This window comes from Chiloscyllium punctatum, chromosome 3 (assembly GCF_047496795.1).
Source record: "Chiloscyllium punctatum isolate Juve2018m chromosome 3, sChiPun1.3, whole genome shotgun sequence".
NCBI lineage: Eukaryota > Metazoa > Chordata > Chondrichthyes > Orectolobiformes > Hemiscylliidae > Chiloscyllium > Chiloscyllium punctatum.
The window spans coordinates 13,863,435-13,889,347 of NC_092741.1; the positions used below are offsets into that span (position 1 = coordinate 13,863,435).

A 25,913-nucleotide genomic window follows, 5' to 3' on the forward strand; every position below is an offset into this window, starting at 1 on the left:
TCCTTGAAAAACTTTAAGAAATTAGTCAGGCATGATTTATCATTCATGAGAAGTCGTGATGACTCCAAATGATTAGGTTTAGATTTTACAAATGGGCTGCTATTAATTCCTTAATACTCGATTCCATCTTAAAACTGATTGCCCCATATACCAATGAAATAATCAATCATAACCTGATTTCCTGAACCCTTTTTCAACTGATCAAGTTATCTGATAACAGCAGTGTACATCCCACTTCTAGCCAATAGCTGCAGTGTGAGCTTGCTCAATGGAGGAAGGTGACCCAATTCTTCACTGTTATTCAAGGGGCCAGAACTACTGTCTCTTGTGGAATGTTCAATTTAAATGGTGTCAAATTAAGCCTATTTGCTCTAAAATTTAAAAAGTTAAGAGGTGACATTTTGAGGTCTTCAAGCTATTAACAGGAAATGACAGGGGAGATAAAGCTAAACTACTTTCACTGAATGAGGATTCTAGAACTAGGGGGATGGTCTAAAAGTAAGGCCAAGACATTCAGGAGAGATGTTTGGAAAGTAATGGTAGATGTTTGAAACTCTCTTCCACAAATGGCAATGATTCTTAAATCAATTGTTAATTTAAATCTGGGAGAGATGCATATTTGTTAAGAAAGGATATGAATTAATGTGGGCCAAAGACAGTGATATGGAGTTAAACCACAGATTAGCCATGATTTCATTGAGTAGTGGAACAGGGTCAAGGAGCTGAAAGGCCTCCTCCTGTTCTTTTGCTCCTATATGTTCCCTTATTTTAATAATGGTGTTGCTGTTTTTATTTTCTCTCCAGGAAAGAACTGAGTCTATTGCAGAAATTGTATAGTCTGTATGATGCTGTGATGAATAATATTAATGGTTATTATGATGTGTTATGGACTGAGCTGGACATTGAGAAAATTAACGCTGAACTACTGGACTTTCAAAACAGGTAACTGAATTATATCCAACACATATAGCTATTTCTTACAGTATATATTTAATAGCACTTGCAGTTCAAGAATACATTATCAAGAATGGCCCAATGATACAATCCCATAACATTCCTGACTTGCTAACATATTTCTGAAGACTTAACAATATGTCATGCAATGTGACTAACTCATAATGCTTAATTACATAAGACTTTAAAATGTAAAACAGCCCACTGTTTGAATATCTCAGTATTAGCAAAATTGTGGCCTTTTTGAAAGAGAAATAATCAAAGCAAAAATGCAAAAGACTAGAAAGATAGAGTAATTAAATAAAGGGTATTTTTGTGAAGTTTCTGCAAAATCAACCACTATGAGGAGCACCAAGTAACTGACACAAAAATATTTTGAAATGACAGCTCTCAACTTTTAACTGAAGTTAAACTGAAGTTTGCACAATCTACAGATATTTTATGCTATTCACCAAATGATAAAACCAACAAAACCATGATGGGGGATCAAATTACTACAGATGCTGGAAGCTGTACTGAAAAAAATAATTTCTGAAGATCACAGCAGGTCAGATAGAGTCCATGGAGTCCATAGACTTTTCAAGTCTAAATGTCTGGAAGAAAGTGAGGACAATAAATGCTGGAGATCAGAATTAAGGTCTGGCAGCATCCGAGGAGCATGACAGTCAATGTTTTGAGTATAAGCTGTTTGTCCTGATGAAGAGCTTATGCTCGAAACATCGACTTCTCTGCTCCTTGGATGCCGCCTGACCTGTTGCATTTTTCCGGTGCCACACATTTTGACAGTGAAGTCTCAATGTCTCTTCATCAGAACTTTCTGTCTATGGATGTTGTCTGACCCACTGTGATCTCCAGCATTTGTTGTTTTCAAAACCAAGATTGAACTGAAGTCGACTCACTGCCTCTGCTCATCAACCCCACAGCCTCCCTTACTGAAACCCAACTTCAGTGAGATTTTGATTTGATTTGATTTGATTTATTATTGTCACATATAGCTGAATACAAGTAACATACAAGGTCACAAAGATCAGAGGGTGATTGAACAGCGCAAGGAATGCAAAGTTACAGCTGCAAAGAAATGCACAAAATGCAAGGTTAACATGAGATTTGAAATTTGAGACGTCCATTCAGAAGTCTAATAACAGCGAGAAGAAGATGTCCTTGAACCTGTTCGTACATGTGTTTAAGGTTTTGTATCTTTTGCCTGACGGAAGAGGTTGGAAGAAATAATAGAGGTAAAAACAATATCTGCAGATGCTGGAAACCAAATTCTGGATTAGTGGTGCTGGAAGAGCACAGCAGTTCAGGCAGCATCCAACGAGCAGCGAAATTGACGTTTTGGGCAAAAGCCCTTCATCAAGAATAAAGGCAGTGAGCCTGAAGCGTGGAGAGATAAGCTAGAGGAGGGTGGGGGTGGGGAGAGAGTAGCATAGAGTACAATGGGTGAGTGGGGGAGGAGATGAAGGTGATAGGTCAGGGAGGGGAGGGTGGAGTGGATAGGTGGAAAAGGAGCTAGGCAGGTCGGACAAGTCAAGGGGACAGTGGTGAACTGGAAGTTTGAAACTAGGGTGAGGTGGGGGAAGGGGAAATGAGGAAGCTGTTGAAATCCACATTGATGCCCTGGGGTTGAAGTGTTCCGAGGCGGTAGATGAGACGTTCTTCCTCCAGGCGTCTGGTGGTGAGGGAGCGGCGGTGAAGGAGGCCCAGGACCTCCATGTCCTCTGCAGAGTGGGAGGGGGAGTTGAAATGTTGGGCCACGGGGCGGTTTGGTTGATTACTGCGGGTGTCTCGGAGATGTTCCCTAAAGCGCTCTGCTAGGAGGCGCCCAGTCTCCCTAATGTAGAGGAGACCGCATCGGGAGCAACGGATAGAATAAATGATATTAGTGGATGTGCAGGTAAAACTTTGGTGGATGTGGAAGGCTCCTTTAGGGCCTTGGATAGAGGTAGGGAGGAGGTGTGGACACAGGTTTTACAGTTCCTGAGGTGGCAGGGGAAAGTGCCAGAATGGGAGGGTGGGTCGTAGGGGGGGGTGTGGACCTGACCAGGTAGTCATGGAGGGAACGGTCTTTGAAGAAAGTATAACCAGGGTTGATTGGATCATTGATAACATTGCTGCCTTCCCGTGGCAATGGGAAATGTAGAAGGATTCAGTGGATGGAAGGTTGACTTGCATGATGATCTGGACTGTGTTCACAACTTCCTGTAGTTTCTTACAGTCCTGCGAAGAGCAGTTGCTATACCAAACTGTGATGCATCCAGAAAGAATACTCTCTATGATGCAGCTGTAAAAGTTGGAAAAATGTGGGGTTATCCACATCAGTTGCCAGAACAGGAAAGCAGATTATTATCTGAATGGTGGCAGTTTAGGAAAAGGTGAGGTGCAACGAGATTTGGGTATCATGGTAGAACAGTTGCTGAAGGTTGGCTTGCAGGTGCAGCAGGCAATGAGGATAGCTAATGGCATGCTGAGGCCACGCCCTTAAATACTGTGTGCAGTTTTGGTCTCCTAATCTGAGGAAGGACATTCTTGCTATTGAGTGAATCCAGTGAAGTTTCACCAGACTGATTCCCAGGATGACATATGAAGAAAGACTGGATTGATTGGGTTTGTACTCGCTGGACTTTAAAAGAATGAGGGGAATCTTATAAAAACATATAAAATCCTGATGGGACTGAATATACTAGATAAGGAAAGAATGGTCCCAATATTTGGAAAGTCCAGAACTAGGGTCACAGTCTAAGAATAAGAGGTAAGCCATTCAGGACTGAGATGAAGAAGAATTTCTTCACTGAGAGCATTACGAATCTGTGGAATTCTATCTGACAGAAAGCTGTTGGGACCAGTTCATTAAAACAATTCAAGAGGGACCTGGATATTGTCCTTGTGGGTAAAGGGATCAAGGGGTATGGAGAGAAAGTGGGAATGGGATACTGGAAATTGCATGATCAGCCGTGATCATATTGAATGGTCGTTCAGGCTCATAGGGCTGAATGGCCTACTCCTGCACTTATTTTCTAAATTGCTGTGCTCCTCATGGACATGCTATATTTCCTCAGCCTCCTGAGGAAGAAGAGACATTGATGTGACTTCCTCACTATCGCATCAATGTAGGTAGTCAAGGACACTGCACCTCCCCCGCCTCCCATTATAGGAACTTGACAATGCACTGGAACATAGGTCTTTCCTTGGGGTGGTGAATTATTATAGAACAGGCATACATAACCTGGCACCCTTACATCTGCTACTGAAAAAGGGCCAGCCATGGAAATGGTTTCATAGCCAAGATATAGCCTTTAGGGAAGTGAAAAAGCAACTATCGATGTCTAAGATTTTAGCACACTATGATCCCAAGCCAGATGTGGTGCTGACATGCAATGGCTCCCCATATAGTACAGGAGCTGTATTGGCTCAGAATGCCCAATAGCATATGCTTCCCAAACTTTGGCTGAATGCATACAATTAAAAGTTGGGACAGTTTCCAGGAGGCCAAGTGGCAATTGCAGATGCATTGAGCCGTCTTCACTTGGCGGATGTACCACATGTGGTGCCACCACTACGAGAGTGCATTCTGGTTTCAAACTATCTATTTGGTTTTAAACTAACCACTGGCAATATCGGACTGTGGACACAAAAAGATCCAGTCCTGGTGAAACTGGAACAACTGATAACGATGAGAGAAACAAAAGGGCCATCGCAACCTGAATTGAAACTTTTCTGGTCCTAGTGAGACCAGACCACACTCGAGAATGGCACATTATTATGGGGAGCAAGAGTGATTGGCCCAAGCAAAGGTCGCTGCCAGTTACTAGCTGAACTCCATCAGGGTCGTCTAGGGATTTCCAAAACAAAGGTGTTGGCAAGTAATTTTATCTGGTGCCAGGCTCAGTTGCAGATATAACTGCATTGGTAGGGCAGTGCCCAGAGTGCCAACAAGGACAAAAGGATAAGAACAGCATGCCAGATACAAGACTCCTCTAAGCAGGGGAGGCAGTTTACTTCAGGGAATGAAGTTTGGTATCAAAACGAATGGAGTAGACCTGCATGCATACAAGACATGGTTGATGCAAGGTCAGGCCCTGTGACATGCAAAATTCAGGTTGGAGAGGTGGTGCTCTACATGCATGTGGACAAATGAAAGCTGCAAACTTGCAAAAGGACCAGGAGCAAAATATTCCCGGCTCCTTAGAACATTCATAAAGGCTGTCAGAACCTGTGGTTCCCCCTCTTGCCTAGCATCAAAGAAATCTCTGAGAAGGAGAAGGGCACAGCGGATGTCGCAGGCTTGATGCCATTACTGCCTGAAGAAACAGATGAATTTTGGCCGAGATGCATCTGGCACAAGAAGTGGGTTACAGTCGGTACACCCCATCAATATCTGAGGCAGAATCAGGCACATACAAAGTTCAGGTCGGAGAGGTGGTGCTGAACATGCATGTGGACAGATGAAAGCTCCAAGAAAAAGAACAGGTCTACATCCCTGGACTTAGAAGGGGAGCAATATATTGATTAGAACAAGGTCAGCCAGAATCTGATTTCCCTGATTGGGCTGTTAACCTGGTCCAATCAAGAAGAAAGTGAGGACTGCAGATGCTGGAAATCAGAATTGAGAGTGAGGTGCTGAAAAAGCACAGCAGGTCAAATAACATCTGAGGAACAGGAGAATCAACGTTTTAGGCATAAGCCCTTCCTGATTGCCCTTCCTTGGACGCTGCCTGATCTGCTGTGCTTTTTCAGCACCACACTCTCCAATCAAGGAGCCTTGGCTGACAGATATAAACAGGAGTGTCAGGAGTTCTGCTCACTCTGAGAGCTGGCTCAGAGCTACCTGGGTCAGTGTCATGTACTCTGCACGTCTAAATAAATGGAGACTTGGTGACAGGACACAGGTCTTCATGGACCATTGTCATAGAGTCGTATAGTCATAAGGATATACAGCACCAAAACAGATCCTTTGGTCCAACTCGTCCATGCTGACCAGACATTCAAAATGAATCTAGTCCTATTTGCCAGCATTTGGCTCATGTCCCTCTAAGCATTTCCTATTAAAATACCCATGCCTTTTAAATGTTGTAATTGTACTAGCCTCTACCACTTCTGCTGGCAGCTCATTCCATAAATGCACCACCCTCTGTGTGAAAAAATTGCTCCTTTGTCCCCTTTTAAATCTTTTCCCTCTCACCTTAAACCTAAGTCTTCCCCAATCCGGGGAAATACCTTGTATATTTACCCTACCCATGCCCCTCATGATTTTGTAATTCTCTATAAGGTGACTCCTCGGCCTCCAATGCTCCAGAGAAAACAGCCTATTCAGCCTCTCCCTATCGCTCAAACCCTTCAACTCTGTTAACATGGTTGTGCATCTTTCCTGAATACTTTCAAGTTCACAACATCTTTCCCATAGGAAGGAGACCAGAATTGCATGCAATATTCCAAAAGTGGCCTAATTAATGTCCTGTACAGCCATGACATGACCTCCCAACTCCTATCCTCAAAGTTGTGACCAATAAAAGTAAGCATACCAAAGTATTCCGAAAGGAGGGGTGCTAGGTCCACTGTTGTCTGTATTTCCAATAAATGATTTTGATGAGAATGTAGGATGCACGGTGTGATGATGCTATCACTTTAAAAAGGTTATTTAGTCCTGGATTTTTTTTTTGAAGAGAGATTGTAAAGGCAGTAGGTGGCGTAAGTCGACAATCAGAGAAGACCTTTAGGTTTTTTTTAAAAACAGCTGGAACAATGGAAGGGGAGTGGGCAGTTCTCACAGATCAACTTTTCTAGTTTTTTTTTGTAGTTGTAGCTGTCAGAAGCTGTTTGGATACCAAAAGAATTGGAGTTTCAGTAAAATGATTCCTAGCTGCTACTTTCTCTGAAATCTCACTTGATGTTGTTTCCTCCTGGATTGGAGAATTACCTATAAGAAGCTGTGTCTGAATTTACCTTTTTACCAAGGGGTGTGTTTATGGGATGTTACTATATTGAAACATTTAATTAGTACTGGGTACTGTATCTATTATTCAGTAAAGTTTTCCATAGTTAAGAAATTCTAAATTCCTCTTTCTTTCATTTGATTTTAATGACAGTGTTTAAATAAATTGTGGTTTGCTTAACATCGAGTAGTTTGGCCAGTTGCATCACATCTGGAATATACACATCACACCTACCTTCAAGTTAAGAAAAAGTTAGGGTCCAGGCTGCCTTCTTAAAATGTTGTGAGGGGGTCTGTTCTGGTCCATAACAATGGTTAGTAAGTTTATTGATCACACTAAAATTGGTGGTATAGTAGACAGTGAAGAAGGCTACCTCAAGTTACAAAAGGACTTTGATCCATTGGGGCCAATGAGCCAGGCATAACAGATAGAATTTAATTTGGATAAATGCAAGGTATTGCATTTTGGTAAGACAAACAAGGGTAGGACTTTTACAGTTAATGGAAGGGCTTTGGTGAGTATTGTCAAACTGAGACTTAGGGGTTCAGGTGCATAGTTATTTGAAAGTTGCATCGCAGGTAGATAGGATGGCAAAGAAGGCATTTGGCAAGCTTGTCTTCATTGCTCAGACCATTAACTATCAAGTTGTAACTATCAAGCTGTAACACCAATGGTTGTATAGGACATTGGTGAGACCACTTTTGGAGTACTGTGTACAGTTCTGGTAGTCCTGCTATAGGAAAGATATTATTGAATTTCAGAAGAGGCAGAAAAGTTTCACAAGAATGTTACTGGGACTGGAGGGTTTGAGTTATAGAGAGAGGCTGGATAGGCTGTGACATTTTTCACTGGAGGAAAGGATGGTATGGACCTTTTCGAGGTTTTTAAAATCATGAGTGGCATACATAAGGTGAATAGCAAATGTCTTCTCCCTTAGATAAGGGAATTCACAACTAGAGGACATTTGTTTTAAGATGTGGAGATGCCAGTGTTGGAGTGGGATGGACAAAGTTAAAAAATCACACAACACCAGGTTAAAGCCCGATAGATCTAGTTGAATGTACAAGCTTTTGAAGCATTGCTCCTTCAGGTAGCTAGTGGGTCAGAATCATAGGACACAAAACTTTTTGTAAAAGAACTAAGTGTCATACAACTAATGTGATATTTTGAACAAAACTTGATTGCTGTTAAATCTTTAATCTTAGAATGGGGATGCATATTTTGATTGATAAATATGTTAATCCCAGAATGTCTTTCAAGTCACAGCCCCGAGATAACAAGGTTTTATGAACATATAAAAAAGAAGTGTCACTTTAGCTCAGACAATGCATGATAAGTGTAAGGTGTGTTTGCATCCTAACATGAAGTCAGATTGGTTATATTTCCAAAGTAGGAATTTATAAAAAGTTACAGGGACTGACTGCCTGATGAGTGGAGAAAGATTTGAAAGGAGCCTGGGGGTTAAATTTTCACACAGAGGATGGTTTGTTTGTGGAAAGAACTGTGTAAAACTAAGTGCCAGGTGGAAGTACAGCTACAACTTTTAAAGACATTTGGACCCATGCATGAATAAGAAAGATTTAGAAGGCTATGGGCCAAACAAGGATAAATAGAACTACTTTAGCTTTGGAAGCTTGGTTGGTATGAATGAGTTGGACTAAAGGTTTATTTCCATGCTGTACAGCACTATGACTCTATTTAATCTACTCATATAGATTTCACTTTAACAATAACAATATAATCACATTAAATGCACGAGGACCTTTCATAACAATCATATTCTATACAAATCCATTTTTGATCATGACACTTGTTTTCCTTTCCATTTCATTTGTTTTTGATAAAGCATCCATTATGATATTGTCGCTTTCTGTACATAGCTGATTTTTAAATTATATAGCTGTAGTGTAAAAGCTAATGAAAATGATTCATATTTTTGGTATGAAGGAAATTTTTGGATTATGATCTAATAAATAGCAGTCTCTTCAAAGTTGCTGGATATGTAGATGTCAAGACATTATAGATATTGTCGATACTAAAGTTTATTGTCTGAACACCATTGCGTAATCCTTCAGTGACCATATGGGGTTAAACAATGAAAATGTGCTGCTGACATGAAAACATAAAGAAACATAAGATATAGGAACAAAAGTAAACTATTTGGCCCATCAAACCTGCTTCGTCTTTCATTATGATTATGGTGTCTTTCTCAAGTGCCTTACTTCTGCTCTTTCCCCATACCCTTTAACATCATTAGCTTCAAAATTAATCTATTTCTTCCAGAAATATATTCAGTGACTTTGCCTCACCAGCCTTCTGTGGTAGAGTTTCACAGGGCTACTCCCTCTGCAGCCCAGAATGGCTTATCATGTATTCTGAGATCATGACCCTTGTTCTGGATTCTTCCAGAGAGCAGTCTGTCTAGCACTGTCTGAATTTTATATGGTTCAATGAGATCCCCTCTGATTCTTCAAAACCCCAGTGAATACAAGCCCAATTGACTCAGTCTCACCTCGAAAGGCAAACCTCACATTCCAGGAATCAGTCGAGTGGAACTTTGCTCTCTCTATAGCATGTATATCTTTCATTAGAACATTAGAATCCCTACAGTGTGGAAACAGGCCATTCAGCCGAACATGTCCACACTAATCCTCCAAAGAGTAACTCACCCAGACCCATTCCTCTACCCTACTATCCGATATTTATCCCTAATTAATGCACCTAACCTACACATCCCTGAACACTATGGACAATTTAGCATGGCCAATTCACCTAACATGCACATCTTTGGATTGTGAGAGGAAACCAGAGCACCTGGAGGAAATTCATGCAGACATGGGGAGAATGAGCAAACTTCACACAGACAATCATCCAAGGCTGGAATCGAACCTGGGTTCCTGGTGCTGGGAGGCAGGAGTGCTAACCTCTGAGCCACTGTAAGGAGACCAAACTACATAAAATACTCCAGGTGTGTTCTCACTAAGGCCCTGTACTGCTGCAGGAAGAACTCCTTGGTTCTGAACTCATATCCTTTGGCAGTAAAGATCAACATGCCATTGGCTTTCCAAACTATTTGCTGCACCGGCACACTTGCTTTCAAGACAGATGTACAAGAGCACTTGTGCCCCTTTGCACATTAACCTTGCCAATTTATCATATTTGAATAATACTGTCTGAAGTGGACAACTTTACATGCGTCTCCATTATAATGCATCTGCCATGAATTTGCTCACTCACTCAACTTATCTAAATCACCCTGAAGCCTCTTTACATCTACCTTACCACTCTCACTCCCACCTAGTTGTGTATTATCAGCAATCGACGAAATATTACAATTGATGTCCTCAGTCATATCATTAATACTTAATGTGAATAGTTGAAACCCAAGTACAGATCTCTGTGGTAATCCACTTGTCACCACCTTCTATCCTGAAAATGATCCATTTATTCCAACTCTCTCTTCATGCTTGAGAAGCATTTCTTAATCCATGCCAGTGCATTATCATGATTTGATTTGATTTTGTGCAATAGCCTGTTTCCTGTTATACATTTTAATAAAGTAACCTAGTTCTTTTGCTGGCAACTCTTCCTTCATAACTTTATAGTTTCTGTTATTGACTTTGGGTCCTCGATTTGGATTGGACTACTTCGCTTTCTGTCGCAATGAAGAATGCTATCATTTTATGATCTAATATCAAGATTATTTACTAACCCTTTCTCATTGCACAAAGCTAAATCAACAATGGCTTGCCTCTGAGTTGTCTCGGCAATGTACTGGTCTAAAATTCCATCTTGTATATACTGTGAGAATTCATCAACAGTATTATTGCTAATGTAGTTTACCAGTCCACGATTATAGATCCCTTGTTGTACACATCTCTAATTTCCTGTTTAAGACTGGCCCTTACATCACCACCATTGTTTGGAGAGACAACTTCCTTCATGTTTTCCATCCATGTTGTTCTTTTGCGCTACCCACATATTGGCTGCACATCTATCTTCCCAACACCAATACTTTTTTCACTATTAACTGATTTCATCTTTCAATGCAACACCATCCCACTTCCTTTTCCATTACCTTTGGATGTTCAGTTCCCAGCCTTGACCACCCTCCCAACATGACTCCATAGTTACAAACATATTGTACTTGTGTACAGCTATCTGCTCCATTCTTAGTACTGTAGGTATCAGCCTGGTGAACCTTCTCTGGATTACCTACAGTGCCAGTATATCTTTCATTGGATGATTGACCAAAGCTATTCACAGTATTCCAGCTATATCTATGTTAAAACAGGCAATGGAGCTGCTTCTGGTCTGATCTCTAATCACCCCAGGAATGGATAGGCTTGGTAAACAGAGGTTGAGTGATGTGCCCAGAGTCAAGTGCTATCCACATGCTGATTAACTGTGGTTCATAGAAGTTGGAGCCAGGAAGATCTGTGCATGGAGTGTAGAACTTCCTGATGAGGTACAGACCTTCCTGATGATAGACCAGTTAGTCTGACCTCAGTGGTGGGAAAGATGCTGGAGTCTATTATAAAGGATGAAATTACAACACATCTGGATAGTAGTAACAGGATAGGTCAGAGTCAGCATGGATTTATGAAGAGGAAGTCATGCTTGACTAATCTTCTGGAATTTTTTGAGGATGTAACTCTGAAGATGGACGAGGGAGATCCAGTAGATGTAGCGTACCTGGACTTTCAGAAAGCTTTTGATAAAGTCCCACATAGGAGGTTAGTAAGCAAAATTAGGGCGCATGGTATTGGGGGCAAAGCACTAACTTGGATTGAAAGTTGGTTGGCTGATAGGAAACAAAGAGTAGTGATAAACGGCTCCATTTCAGAATGGCAGGCAGTGACCAGTGGGGTACCGCAGGGATCAGTACTGGGACCGCAGCTTTTTATAATATATGTTAGTGATATAGAATATGGCAATAGTAATCACATTAGCAAATTTGTTGATGGTACTAAGCTGGGTGGCAGGGTGAAATGTGAGGAGGATGTTAAGAGATTACAGGGTGACCTGGACAGGTTAGGTGAGTGGTCAGATGCATGGCAGATGCAGTTTAATGTGGATAAATGTATGGTTATCCACTTTGGTGGCAAGAAGAGGAAGGCAGATTACTACCTAAATGGAATCAATTTAGGTAAAGGGGCAGTACAAAGAGATCTGGGTGTTCTTGTACACCAGTCAATGAAGGTAAGCATGCAGGTATAGCAGGTAGTGAAGAAGGCTAATAGCATGCTGGCCTTCATAACAAGAGAGATTGAGTATAGAAGCAAAGAGGTTCTTCTGCAGCTGTACAGGGCCCTGGTGAAACCATACCTGGAGTACTGTGTGCAGTTCTGGTCTCCAAATTTGAGGAAAGACTTTCTGGCTATTGAGGGAGTGCAGCGTAGGTTCACGAGGTCAATTCCTGGAATGGCGGGACTACCTTACGCTGAAAGACTGGAGTGACTGGACTTGTATACCCCTGAGTTTAGAAGACTGAGAGGGGATCTGATTGAGATGTATAAGATTATTAAAGGATTGGACACTCTGGAGACAGGAAACATGTTTCCGCTGATGGGTGAGTGCCGAACCAGAGGACACAGCTTAAAAATATGGGATAGACCATTTAGGACAGAGATGAGGAGAAACTTCTTCACCCAGAGAGTGGTGGCTATGTGGAATGCTCTGCCCCAGAGGGCAGTGGAGGCCCAGTCTCTGGATTCATTTAAGAAAGAGTTGGATAGAGCTCTCAAGGATTGTGGAATCAAGGATTATGAAGATAAGGCAGGAGCAGGATACTGATTAAGGATGATCAGCCATGATCATATTGAATGGTGGTGCAGGCTCGAAGGGCAGAATGGCCTACTCCTGCACCTTTTGTCTATTGTCTATTGTCTATGATGATATTTGATGAAGGGCTTTTGCCTGAAATGTCCATTCTCCTGCTCCTCGGATGCTGTCTGACCTGCTGTGCTTTTCCAGTATCACACTCTCAACTCGCCAGCATCTGCAGTCTTCAATTTCCCCCTGTAGAACTTGCTGCCCACTTGTCTGTAAATTTGGTATTTTACCCACGCCTGCAAAAGTGATGAGTTGAGAAGAAGTCAATTGCTCATGAAAACCAGTTCATCCTCAGGCAGTAGTACCCCCCACTCTTAGGCCTTCCTCTACGTATAGTGTCAAAAAATAACACTCAGCCAATAACTGTGGCCAATCCTCACATTTTTTTATTGAATCCTATTCAAAACGTCCAGTGTTTGATGCTGATGGTACCAATGTTATGTTGGTTTACTGATGTGAATTAATCTGGTATTCACTGAACTGTTCTTTAATCTGAACCATTTCTAGGTGTCGTAGGTTGCCCAAAGGCTTGAAGGAATGGCAAGCATTTTTGGATCTGAAGAAGAAAATCGATGACTTCAGTGAATCATGTCCACTCTTGGAAATGATGTCGAATAAGTCAATGCAGCTAAGACACTGGAACCGGATTTCTGCAGTAACAGGGCACAAATTTAATGTGACGTCAGAAACATTCTCTCTGAAAAATGTCATGGATGCTCCACTGCTTCAATTTAAAGATGATATTGAGGTATATTTAATCATTAGTATGTTTTACTCAGAAATCACAGGAACAGAAATTGGCTTTCTCGGATAAAATCGGCAAGAGCAAATCAGAAAATAATTCTACATTCCATCTAGATTTCCATAACATTGACTTTTGTCAAGGTTTAATTTCAAAATTCCACCCTTTTTCCCTTTCCTACAGCAATACTTCAGCCACATTCTTTCTACTTTGCATAGCTTGGAATTATTATGAGTTTGTATGCCTTCTAGCCATTATGCCATATACTGGATGACCTGTTTCAAAGATACCCTGCAGCTGCTTTTCCACACACACAAACATATGAACAAGGAACAAGAAGAGGCCACTTGGCCCTTTAAGATCATGGTTAATCTGTCTTCAATCTCAATTCTACATTCCTGCATATCTTCTAATAACCTTTTATTCCCTGGTAATCAAAAATCTATCTACCACTGCTTTAAATTTTTTTAAATATACTGTTTCCATTGTCTTTTGAAGAAGAGCATTCCAAAGACTCAAATTTTCAAGACTCAAGGCAAAAAATGTTCATTCTAGAAAGAGGAGTTCTAGATTCTTCCACATTCTTTTTAAATCCACCTGGTCAAGTCCCCTCAGGATCTTATCTGTTTTAATTAAATCACATCTGAGTCTTCTAAACTTCAGAGCATACAGACCTAGCCTGTCTAACCTTTCCCCATAAGGCAGTACACTCATTTCAACTATTAATCTTTTAGTCTAATAGAACTTCTCTGAACTGCTTCCATCATATTAACGCCCTTCTATAAGTACAATGACTATAGTACACAGTATTCCAGATGCAGACTCACCAATAGCCTGCATTACTGAAGCATAACTTTCCTACTCTTGCATTCAATTCCCCTTATAATCAAATATAGCATTTAATTAGAAATGAACAGAATAGATTAGCCTTTATTGTCACATATACTCAACGAGTATAGTAAAACGTTTCAATGTTGCCAATTACAGTGCTGGCTTCAATAGAAAAATAACCAGACAGCTTCTTTACTTCCAAGATTTTAGACAATACAGAAATATATTATCCAGCATTACAGAATAAAAGTTCGGTGCAACAGATCATGCTGACATCTAGCTTCCAGTCCGCAACATGCCACGTCGGGAGGCTGGTGTGCCAGGCTGGGAGGTCACCATGCCGAGAGGCCCATATGGGCAGAATCCACTGTGCTAGGCCAGGCGGTCACCACACCAGGAGGTCGCCACATCAAAGCTGGGAGGCTGCTGTGTCAGGCTACAAATTGTCAGCAGAGGCCAGGAATCGTCGCTTGGCGGATGCCAGGAATTGTCGTTGGAGGCTGTGAGTCATTACATGTTGAAAGCCAGAAGACGTTGTTATGGACCAGTCCAGACCCCCGCAAAACTTTTCAAGGAAGTAGCCCAGACCCTAACTTTGCCAGTTGTTTTAAGCAGGTGTATCGCGGATATTCTAGGGGGGATGCAGCTGGTCAAACCACTTAGGTTTAAACAAAACAGAATTTATTTACAAGATTACCAAATGAAACACAAACAAAAGAGAATAGAACACAGAAGAACTTAACCCTATCCAAAAACCGAACAGATTCCTAACTTAATTATACTTAGAACATAGAACATAGAAGAATACAGCACAGTACAGGCCCTTCGGCCCTCGATGTTGCGCCGATCAAAGCCCACCTAACCTACACTAACCCACTATCCTCCATATACCTATCCAATGCCCGCTTAAATACTGTTTCAAATACTTGCAACAATCCTCATAAATACCCCTTGGCACAAAAGGTAAAATCAAACACAATGTCTTACAGAAGAGAGAGAGAGATGGCAGTATGGAACACCTTCTTCCATGTAGCTATTTCTTGGATCAGCAGTGTCATAACTACCTGAATGCTTTCAGTTAACAGCTAGACTGCCAAAAACCAAATCAAATCTGCGAAAAGCTGAGGCACTCCCCTTTCATTGTACATTCTTAAAAAAAAATCTTAAAAGCCTTTTCTTGAGGCAGTATTTGTTAACTATAATCAAATTGACCCTAAAACCCACTCAAAACCAGACTTTTCAGAATTGTTGCTTTTATGACCTCTCTGGAAAAAAGGACAGCATAACTTAATAAAGGGGCAGCATTATCACACCTTTCCCCTTAAAAAAACCCATTAATATCCAAAGATGGTTTCATTTTAAAACCACATAATCTTAAATTGTTAGTACACTACAATACCCATATACATTACATTGGCAATAATCATGCAAACATGCACTACAACGTTTCATTTCAGTCTGTTTTAGTCACAGCACTGAACACCTCCGTTTCTCATTCAAGTCTTGACAGTACGTCAGCAATCACGTTTTCTCATCCTGCCACATGCATAATTTTTAAATTGAATAGTTGGAGCAACAAGCTCCATCTAAACAGTCTGGCATTTTTATCTTACATTTCTCCACAAACTTCAATGGGTTATGATCAGTGTATATGATTATCTTAGATATGTTACTGGTAACATCGGTTAAAAATCAGACAACACTAGATTATAGTCCAACAGGTTTATTTGGAAGCACTAGCTTTCAGAGGGCTGCTCCTTCATCAGGTAGTTGTGGAGCAGAACCATAAGACACTCAATTTAAAGTAAAATATTACAGTATTATGCAACTCAAATAGTATATTGAACAAATATAGATTGTTCGTAAGTCTTTTCTCTTTTAGAATAGGTTGCAGGTTTCGGTTCATTAGTATTTATATCCCAGAACTCCTTTGAAGTCACATTCTCGAGATAACGTAAGGTTTTAGAAAAAACGGTGATATCTCAGTTCAGACAATGCATTAAAGATATGAAGTTAGAGTCTGTCTGTATCCCAGTCTTGGGTCAGACTGGTTTCATTTCCAAAGTGGGATTTACAAAATGTTACATGGATTGACTGCCTGCATTGACTGCCTTTAGATTGTGCAGTTTTTAAGCAAAATAGAATGTATCTGCAAATATAATTCTGCAAATACAAATTCACCCAATAGACCTATATGGGTGCACATGCATGAGAGAGAGGGAGAGAGAGTGAGTGTGAGTGCACATGAGAGAGCATGTGTATGCGTGTGCACAAGCTTGGTAAAGTATGTGCGAGTGTTATGGAGCCTAAGCCTGTGAAAGTGTGTGTGGGTGTGGGGGGTGCATGTGTTTGTATATGAGAAAGAGAATGTGTATGAGAGATTGTCTGCGTGAGTGTGTCAGTATGTAAGAGGGCGTGTGTGTGTGTCTGTGCGTCTGTGTGTGTGTGTGTGTATATAATGTAGTGGGGTCACGTATATAATGACATGAACCCAAGATTCCAGTTGAGGCCATCCTCATGGGTATCGAACTTGGCTTGTTCAATATATCATTTCAGTTGCATGACACTGTAATATTTTGCAATGAATTCTTTGTCTTAAAGCCCTGCTCCACAACTACCTGATGAAGGAGCAGTACTCCAAAGGCTAGTCCTTCCAAATAAAGCTTTTGGACTATAACTTGGTGTTGTGTGATCTTTAACCTTGTCCACCCCAGCCTAACACCGCCTCCTCCACGTCACTGGTAATATAAATATTGAAATGTTGTACACCATTACCAAGCTCAAAGTTTGATTCTTAGCTGTTGAATATTTTTGCTGATGAATGCTCAATTTTCTGGAGAAATACCCAATAGGTCTTTCTACCTTCTCATCGTCTTCCTGCAAGAGCATAGCACTGACACCCACATCACTTGCATCAATAACCACTTTGAATGGCTTCACGTAATTATGTCTGAGTAATAGTGTGGCAGTGGTTAAAACAGCTTTCAGGCTGTCAAATGTCTTCTGACAGTCCACTGCCCAGTGAAACTTCTTGCCTTTCTTTAGGAGTAAACAAGTGGAGCAGCCACACTGATAAAATCTAGCACAGATTTTCGATAAAATACACTCAATTCCAGGAATTGTAGCTTTGCTCTTTTTATCAATGGTATGACAAACTCTTCAATTGCCTTTGTTTTTGCATTCCTTGGGGCCACTTGTCCATGTCCAATAATATGGCCCAGAAAGGTTACTCAGGCTTTGGCAAATGCACTGTTAGCTAGGCACCAAGCATGCTTCCTGAAATTGATCAAACAAGTCTGATAAATGTTGCAAATGTTCCTTCCATTTGTGACTAAAAATCACCAGGTCAACAATATATATGACACAGTTGGGTACTCCGACAATGACTTTATTGGCTAGTCTCTGAAATGTAGCTGGCGCATTGTCATACCAAATGGCATGACTCTTAACTGATATAGTCCATCAGCATTAGAAAAGCTGAAATTGCCTTCTCTCTCTCTCTGACAAACGTACCTGCAAGTTTCCTCTGAATAAGTCAAACTTAGAAATGCAAGTCGCTTATCCCACCTTTTCAACAGTCGTCCAAAAGCAGAATCAGATATGCATCAGTCTTTGTAACTGCATTGATTTTGCGATAGTGCACACATAATGATTGGGTGCCATCTGGTTTTGGCACCATTACTGGGGATGAGCTCCAGTCACTGTAACTCACTTTGATTGTATAACCTTGGAGCTTGCATTCTCCTTTTGAATCTGCACCAACTTAGAAGGTATGCCTATAAGGATGTTACTTAATCAGAACAGCAACTCCTATATCTACATCATGCATAATTAGGTTAGTACTTCCCAGCTTATTTCCACATATCTCCCCATGCGGTAGCAGTAACTCTTTCAGGTCATTTTTGATTTTCCTCTGGAAGGTAACTCACTAATTTATCCCAATTTTTAACAACTTTCTCAATGTCCATCTTAATTTGAGGAATGTCCAATTCAAAATATTCTGAACTTAGCTCTTCCCTCTGTACTGTAACCAATAACAAGTCTCCTTTGAATTTCCTTACCTGTTAAGATATTTTTTAATCACATTCACAAGACACACTGTGAGATTTCTTTTTGTGTGGAGTCCTTATCAATTGTCACTGCACTCAATTTCCTTTTAACTTGATAAAATCCACTAAACCTTGCTTTTAAAGGTTCACCTATCACTGGAAGTAACCTTATCCCTGATAGCAACATTGTGAGTTTTTGATTTCTTATCTGCTTCCTGTTTCATTGTATGCTGTGAAATTTGTCCAGCTAACTTTCCTGCTCTATTTAATCGTCCCAAAGATTTGACATAGTCCAGATATATTGTCTCTGAATGCTGACTTATCAATTTCTCCTTAACCAATTTTGGTGGTCCTGTCACTTCATGTCCAAAAGCTAATTCAAATGGATTGAATTTGGTCAATTCATTTGGTACAGTGATCGCAAAAAGAAAAATCACATTTCCCTTATCTCAATCATGTGGATAGTCTTGACTATAAGCCCTCAACACGGTCTTTAATGCCTGATGTGCTCCTAAGCTGTCCATAATTTCCTTGAGTACTTTTGATGTAATGTTTGACCCTTGATCTGATTATACTTCTGTGGGTAGTATGTATTCAGTGAAAAATTTGAATAACTCCTCGACAATCCTTTTAGCTGTGATATTGCATAATGAAGCATTGAACATAGAACATTACGGTGCATTGCAGGCCCTTCGGCCCTTGATGTTGCACCAACCTGTGAAAACAATCTGAAGTCCATCTAACTTACACTATTCCATTATCATCCATATGTTTATCCAATGACCATTTAAATGCCCTTAAAGTTGGCGAGTCTATTACTGTTTCAGGCAGAACCATAACCCCATAAGACATAGGAGTGGAAGTAAGGCCATTCAGCCCATCGAGTCCACTCTGCCATTTAATCATGGCTGATGGGCATTTCAACTCCACTTACCCGCATTCTCCCCGTAGCCCTTAATTCCTTGTGATATCACGAATTTATCAATCTCTGCCTTTAAGGCATTTAGTGTCCCGGCCTCCACTGCACTCTGCGGCAATGAATTCCACAGGCCTACCACTCTCTGGCTGAAGAAATGTCTCCGCATTTCTGTTCTGAATTGACCCCCTCTCATTTTAAGGCTGTGTCCACGGGTCCTGGTCTCCTCGCCTAATGGAAACAATTTCTTAGTGTCCACCCTTTCCAATCCATGTATTATCTTGTAAGTTTCTATTAGATCTCCCCTTAACCTTCTAAACTCCAATGAGTACAATCCTAGGATCCTCAGCCGTTCCTCATATGTTAGACCTACCATTCCAGGGATCATCCGTGTGAATCTCCGCTGGACACGCTCCAGTACCAGTATGTCCCTCCTGAGGTGTGGGGCCCAAGACTGGACACAGTACTCCAAATGGGGCCTAACCAGAGCTTTATAAAATCTCAGTAGCACATTGCTGCTTTTATATTCCAACCATCTTGAGATAAGTGACAACATTGCATTCACTTTCTTAATCACGGATTCAACCTTTAGAGAATCTTCGACTAACACTCCCAGATCCCTTTGTACTTTGGCTTTGTGAATTTTCTCACCATTTAGAAAGTAGTCCATGCTTGTATTCTTTTTTCCAAAGTGCAAGACCACGCATTTGCTCACATTGAACTTCATAAGCCATTTCCTGGACCACTCTCTCAAACTGTCTAGATCCTTCTGCAGCCTCCCCACATCCTTAGTACTACCTGCCTGTCCACCTATCTTCGTATCATCGGCAAACTTTGCTAGAACTCCCCCAGTCCCTTCATCCAGTTCATTAATATATAACGTGAACAGCTGCGGCCCCAACACTGAACCCTGCTGGACACCGCATGTCACCGGCTGCCGTTTTGAAAACAACCTCTTATCCCAACTCTCTGCCTTCTGTCAGACAGCCAGTCCTCAATCCATGCCAGTAGCTCACCTCGAATACCTTGGCCCTCACCTTACTCAGCAGCCTCCCGTGTGGCACCTTATCAAAGGCCTTTTGGAAGTCTAGATAGACCACATCCACTGAGTTTCCCTGGTCTAACCTACTTGTCACCTCTTCAAAGAATTCTAACAGGTTTGTCAGGCACGACCTCCCCTTACTAAATCCATGTTGACTTGTTCTAATCCGACCCCGCTCTTCCAAGAATTTAGAAACCTCATCCTTAATGATGGATTCTAGAATTTTACCAACAACCGAGGTTAGGCTAAGTGGCCTATAATTTTCCATCTTTTGTCTTGATCCTTTCTTGAACAATGAGGTTACAACAGCGATCTTCCAATCATCCGGGACTTTCCCTGACTCCAGTGACTTTTGAAAGATCTCAACTAACGCCTCCGCTATTTCCTCAGCCACCTCCCTCAGAATTCTAGGATGTAGCCCATCGGGGCCAGGAGATTTGTCAATTTTAAGACCTTTTAACTTTTATAGCACTATCCCTTTTGTAATGGCAACCATAATCAACTCAGCCCCCTGACTCCCTTTAATTGTTGGGATATTACTCATGTCTTCCACAGTGAAGACTGACGCAAAGTACTTATTAAGTTCTCCAGCTATTTCCTTATCTCCCATCACTAGGCTTCCAGCATCAGTTTGAAGTGGCCCAATGTCTACTTTTGCCTGTCATTTGTTTCTTATGTATTGAAAGAAACTTTTACTATCATTTCTAATATTACTGGTTAGCCTACCTTCATATTTGATCCTCTCCTTCCTTATTTCTCTCTTTGTTATCCTCTGTTTGTTTTTGGAGCCTTCTCAATCTTCTGCTTTCCCAGTGCTCTTGGCCACTTTATAGGATCTTTCTTTTTCTTTGATACATTTCCTGACTTCCTTTGTCAGCCATGGCTGTCTAATCCCTCCCCGGATAATCCTTCTTTTCTTGGGGATGAACCTCTGTACTGTGTCCTCAATTATACCCACAAACCCCTGCCATTTTTAAATTGGCTCAGTGGTTAGCACTGCTGCCTCACAGCACCAGGGTCCTAGGTTCAATTCCAGCCTGAGGCGACTGTCTGTGTAGAGTTTGCACATTCTCCCTGTATCTGCGTGGGTTTCCTCTGGGTGCTCCTGTTTCCTCCCACAGTCCAAAGATGTGCAGGTCAGGTGAATTGGCCACGCTAAATTGCCCATAGAGGGAAATGGGTCTGGATGGGTTACTCTTTGGAGGGTCAGTGTGGACTGGTTGAGCTGAAGGGCCTGTTTCCACACTGTAGGGAATCTTATCTAAACATTCCATGCCTCTACTACTCTCTGAATAAAGAACCTACCTCTGATATCTGTCCTATATTTATCACCCCTCAATTTAAAGCTTTGTCCCCTTGTGCTACCTATCACCATCTGAGGAAAAGGTCTCACACTGTCCACTCTATCAAATCCTCTCATCATCTTGTGTGTCTCTATTAAGTCACCTCTCAACCTTCTTCTCTCTAACGAAAACAGCCTCATGTCCTTCAATCTTTGCTTAGAAGATCTTCCATCCATACTAGGCGATATCCTACCTGCACCCTTTCCAATGCTTCCACCTCCTTCCTATAATGTGGTCACCAGAACTGTATGCAATACTCCAAGTGGAGCGGTACAAGAGTTTTGTACAGCTGCAACATGATTTCATGGCTCTGAAATTCAATCCCTCTACCAATAAAAACTAATACACCGCATGCTTTCTTAACAATCCTATCAACCTGGGTGGCAACTTTCAGGGATTTATGCACATGGACACCGAGATCTCTCTGCTCATCCACACTACCAAGAATTTTACCATTAGCCCAGTACTCTGTATTCCTGTTACTCCTTCCGAAGTGAGTCACCTCACACTTTTCCACATAAGACTACATTTGCCACCTCTCAACCCAGCTCTGCAGCTTATCTATGTTCCATTGTAACCTGCAACATCCTTTGGCACTGTCCACAACTCCACTGACCCTGGTGTCATTCACAAATTTACTAAACCATCCCTTATCAAGGTAATTTATAAAAATGACAAACGGAAGTGGCCCCAAAATAGATCCTTGCGGTACACCGCTCGTAACTAACTCCAGCACGAACATTTCCCATCAACTACCACCCTCTGTCTTCTTACAACTACCCTATTTCTGATCCAAACCACCAAATCACCCTCAGTCCCATGCCTCTGTATTTTCTGCAATAGCCTACCGTGGAGAACTTCATCAAATCCATATACACCACATCAACCACTTTACTCTCATCTACCTGTTTGGTCACCTTGTCAAAGAACTAAATAAGGTTTGTGAGGCACGACCAACCCTTCACAAAACTGTGTTGACTATCCCTAATCAAATTATTCCTTTCTAGATTATTATAAATTCCTTCTCTTATAACCCTTTCCAACACTTTACCCACAACCAAAGTAAGATTCACTGGTCTATAATTACAAGAGTTGTCTCTACTCCCCGTCTTGAACAAGGGGACTACATTTGCTATCCTCCAGTCTTCTATAGACAATGACAACACGAAGATCAAAGCCAAAGGCTCTGCAATTTCCTCACTAGCTTCCCAGACAGTCCTAGTATAAATCCTATCTGGCCCAGGGGACTTATCTGTTTTTACACTTTCCAGAATTGCTAACACCTCCTCCTTATGAACCTCAATCCTGTCTAGTCTAATAGCTTGTATCTCAGTATTCTCTTCAACAACATTGTTGTTGAGGCCTCTGGAAATCTAGTGGACACCTCCATTATTGTTAACAAATTCTGATTCCCGCTTTTTATTTTAGGTAGGGGTCATACGCAATCAATAAGATTCTCATGAAAGGTTCCTTAAGTGCAGAAATAGGTATTAAAGACGTGGGTTTTATTACTGCCTGTGGTTTTCCAATTCCCTGACATGTATGACAAGTCAGAAAACATTCAGCTTCATCTTTGTGCAGTCCAGGCCAGTGAAATGTTTTTGTATTTTAGCTTGAGTTTTGCTGACTCCTAAATGACCTTGTAGTGGTAGCTCATACAACATCTCCTTTTGATCACCCACTAGCAATACGACTTGATGAACTTCTGCCCATTTCTCATTTGCCTGAATATGTGATGGTCTCCATTTCCTCATTAAGACATCACTTTTAAGATAATAACACTAAGGGATACATTCAGATTATTTTTCTCTGTATGTCTTTTGATACAATTGCTTTAAATTTTCATCTTTCCTCTGTAACTCATTCAATTTATCTGAGTTAAAGATGTCTGCTTTGTCACCTATCTGTTCCTGGTTTGTGTCAACCATCTGATCAAACAGGGTCTCTGCTAATTCCATTTCAACTTTTTTACCTGTACTCTTTGATCTCTCCTGTTTCAACTGGCGAGTTTGTGACCTCGTTACTACATGGTCAGGAAAAATCCTAGAATATGCTTCCTGCAATAGTTCATTTCTTGTGTTTCCACTGGCTTTTCAACCACAGTAGGCAGTGCTTTACCTGTGAATCAGCTATCATTTGCAAGGGCAATTGTATTCCTGGAGCTGAGTTTATACAGTACTCCTACCACAACCTGTCCACTCTTCACTGGATACTCTAACCTCACTTTACATAACTGACCACTTCTTGTCTCACTGTGAATTTATGTTACTAGCACCTTTTCTGACAATAGTCCTTGAGAGGTACATATCTCCTCATCTTGCCCATATGTCATATGTCTTGCCCATGACCTGTCCTACCTGCCTATCTTCCTTTCCACCTATTCACTCCACCCTCCTCTCTGACCTATCACCTCCATCCCCACCCCCATTCACCTATTGTACTCTATGCTACTTTCTCCCCACCCCCACCCCCCTCTCATTTATCTCTCCACTCTGCATAATCCCGCCTTGATTCCTGATGAAGGGCTTTTGCCCGAAACATCGATTTTCCTGCTCCTCGGATGCTGCCTGACCTGCTGTGCTTTTCCAGCACCACACTATCTAGACACAAGTATTTTTTTAGCAAAACCCTCATACTTTTATTTTCCATCCCTTTGACCAAAATTCTATTTGTCTTCCATATTACTCGCTGAATTTGGGTGCAAGCTTTTTGTGATTTTGGTCAAGGAGTCCCAAATCCATCTGTTTCATAGTTTAATGCAGTCTTTCCTGTTTTAAATAAAATTCAGCTGCTCTATTCTTCCATCCAAACTTAGTTATTTGCCACCTGCAAAGTTTTTTTTTCCCACTCGCGTAACCTGTCTAGTGTCATTCCTCTGTATCTGTGAAATAAATGAGTGCAAATTTGCCAATTCATGACAAAAAATAAGTAGCCAATTTATTATAGCCACTGGCAAAAAACATATATCCATGACCACTTTCACAGCAACCTAAAAATAATCTTAAGCAGCGTGCAGTGGGCAACCTTACTGCCTTACGACAAATCTGATGAAGCAAATGTAAATATGGATTCCCACTTGCCCACCACTGCCTCCTAACCCACAGTTGGATACATTCAACAACTCCATCCCTCTGCCTTCTCTTGCTTTGTCTCACTAAAATTGTTTTGCGCATCCCACTCTCACACTTGTGCCATTTGTGTTCTCATGATGATTCCCATTTTAAGGTTACAAAATGTGAAAACTATTGACAAAAGAAAAGGCTGTATTCTAATGGTAAAGTGGTCAATATATTTGGTGATGATGAATGGTGGGTAAAGAAATGTGTATATAGTAATGAAAAAGCATTCATTAAAGAAAACTGTACTGACTGAAAAGGTGTTCTGGATAGAAAACAATACTTGCTGGCTGGAGTCCTAGGGTAGACTATGCTGTGTTATGTTAGTTATAGTTTGTCACTTAAGCTGCTGACTTTATGGATATTGTACGCTTTCTACATGATTACTGTCATTCTCTTAGATTACAAAACCATATTTGGTTTTAGTATTAACATATTGTCATCAACATTTATTACCATATATACTTGTTGAGTTTTGAAGACCGTCTTTTAAGCTGAAATTAGGGGGTCAACTTATGCACAAGGTGTTGTTTTCGGGGGGATGAAATTCATGCTTGGCAGGAGTCAAAAAATGGACAAACAAGAGCCATATCTCTATAAAATAATAAACAACATAAGGTAAAAGTATTATGGCCATTATTGAATATTTATCCTCAAAATAACTGTCTCCATTCTGCCTGCCACAGTAGAACGGTACTATCATACCATATTCCAGTTACCAGTACCTGAAAGTGCATATAGGTCTACACATATGTATAAAAGTTAATAGGCATACCAGCAGATAGTCAGGCCATCTCCTGGAGGTATTTGTACAACACACAATTCATGGAATAAAAACAATAAAAACTAAAAGAAAAGACTGATAGTATGTTATTAGAATAAGACCGCATGGAATTGTGAATAATATACAATAAGCAATTTACATAAAAAAACTGATATTCACAGCAAAAAACTCTTCTCATCATATGTCACAAATATTATGGAATAGCTGCTTAAAACAAAAGTTACTGGTACATGCAAAAGTCCATTAGAATACTTCAAATTCACTGTCCTTATCAGTTGCACCACTGAATAATTCATTCCAGTCATCTGGGTCAAACATATCATCGTATAGATCGTCTTCATCTGTACTATCAAGGGGATCATTCAATT

The 25,913-nt window shown here is 40.9% G+C and overlaps 1 protein-coding gene across 1 annotated transcript in view; it reads left to right on the top strand.

The window, feature by feature from the left end:
* Positions 1–25,913, top strand: part of LOC140453945 (dynein axonemal heavy chain 8-like) — a 1,117,430-nt gene that overhangs the window by 548,639 nt on the left and 542,878 nt on the right. The window contains exons 34-35 of the mRNA XM_072548819.1: positions 805–942; positions 13,230–13,470. Coding sequence (XP_072404920.1) covers positions 805–942; positions 13,230–13,470 — 379 coding nt within the window. The remainder of the gene's footprint in view (positions 1–804; positions 943–13,229; positions 13,471–25,913) is intronic.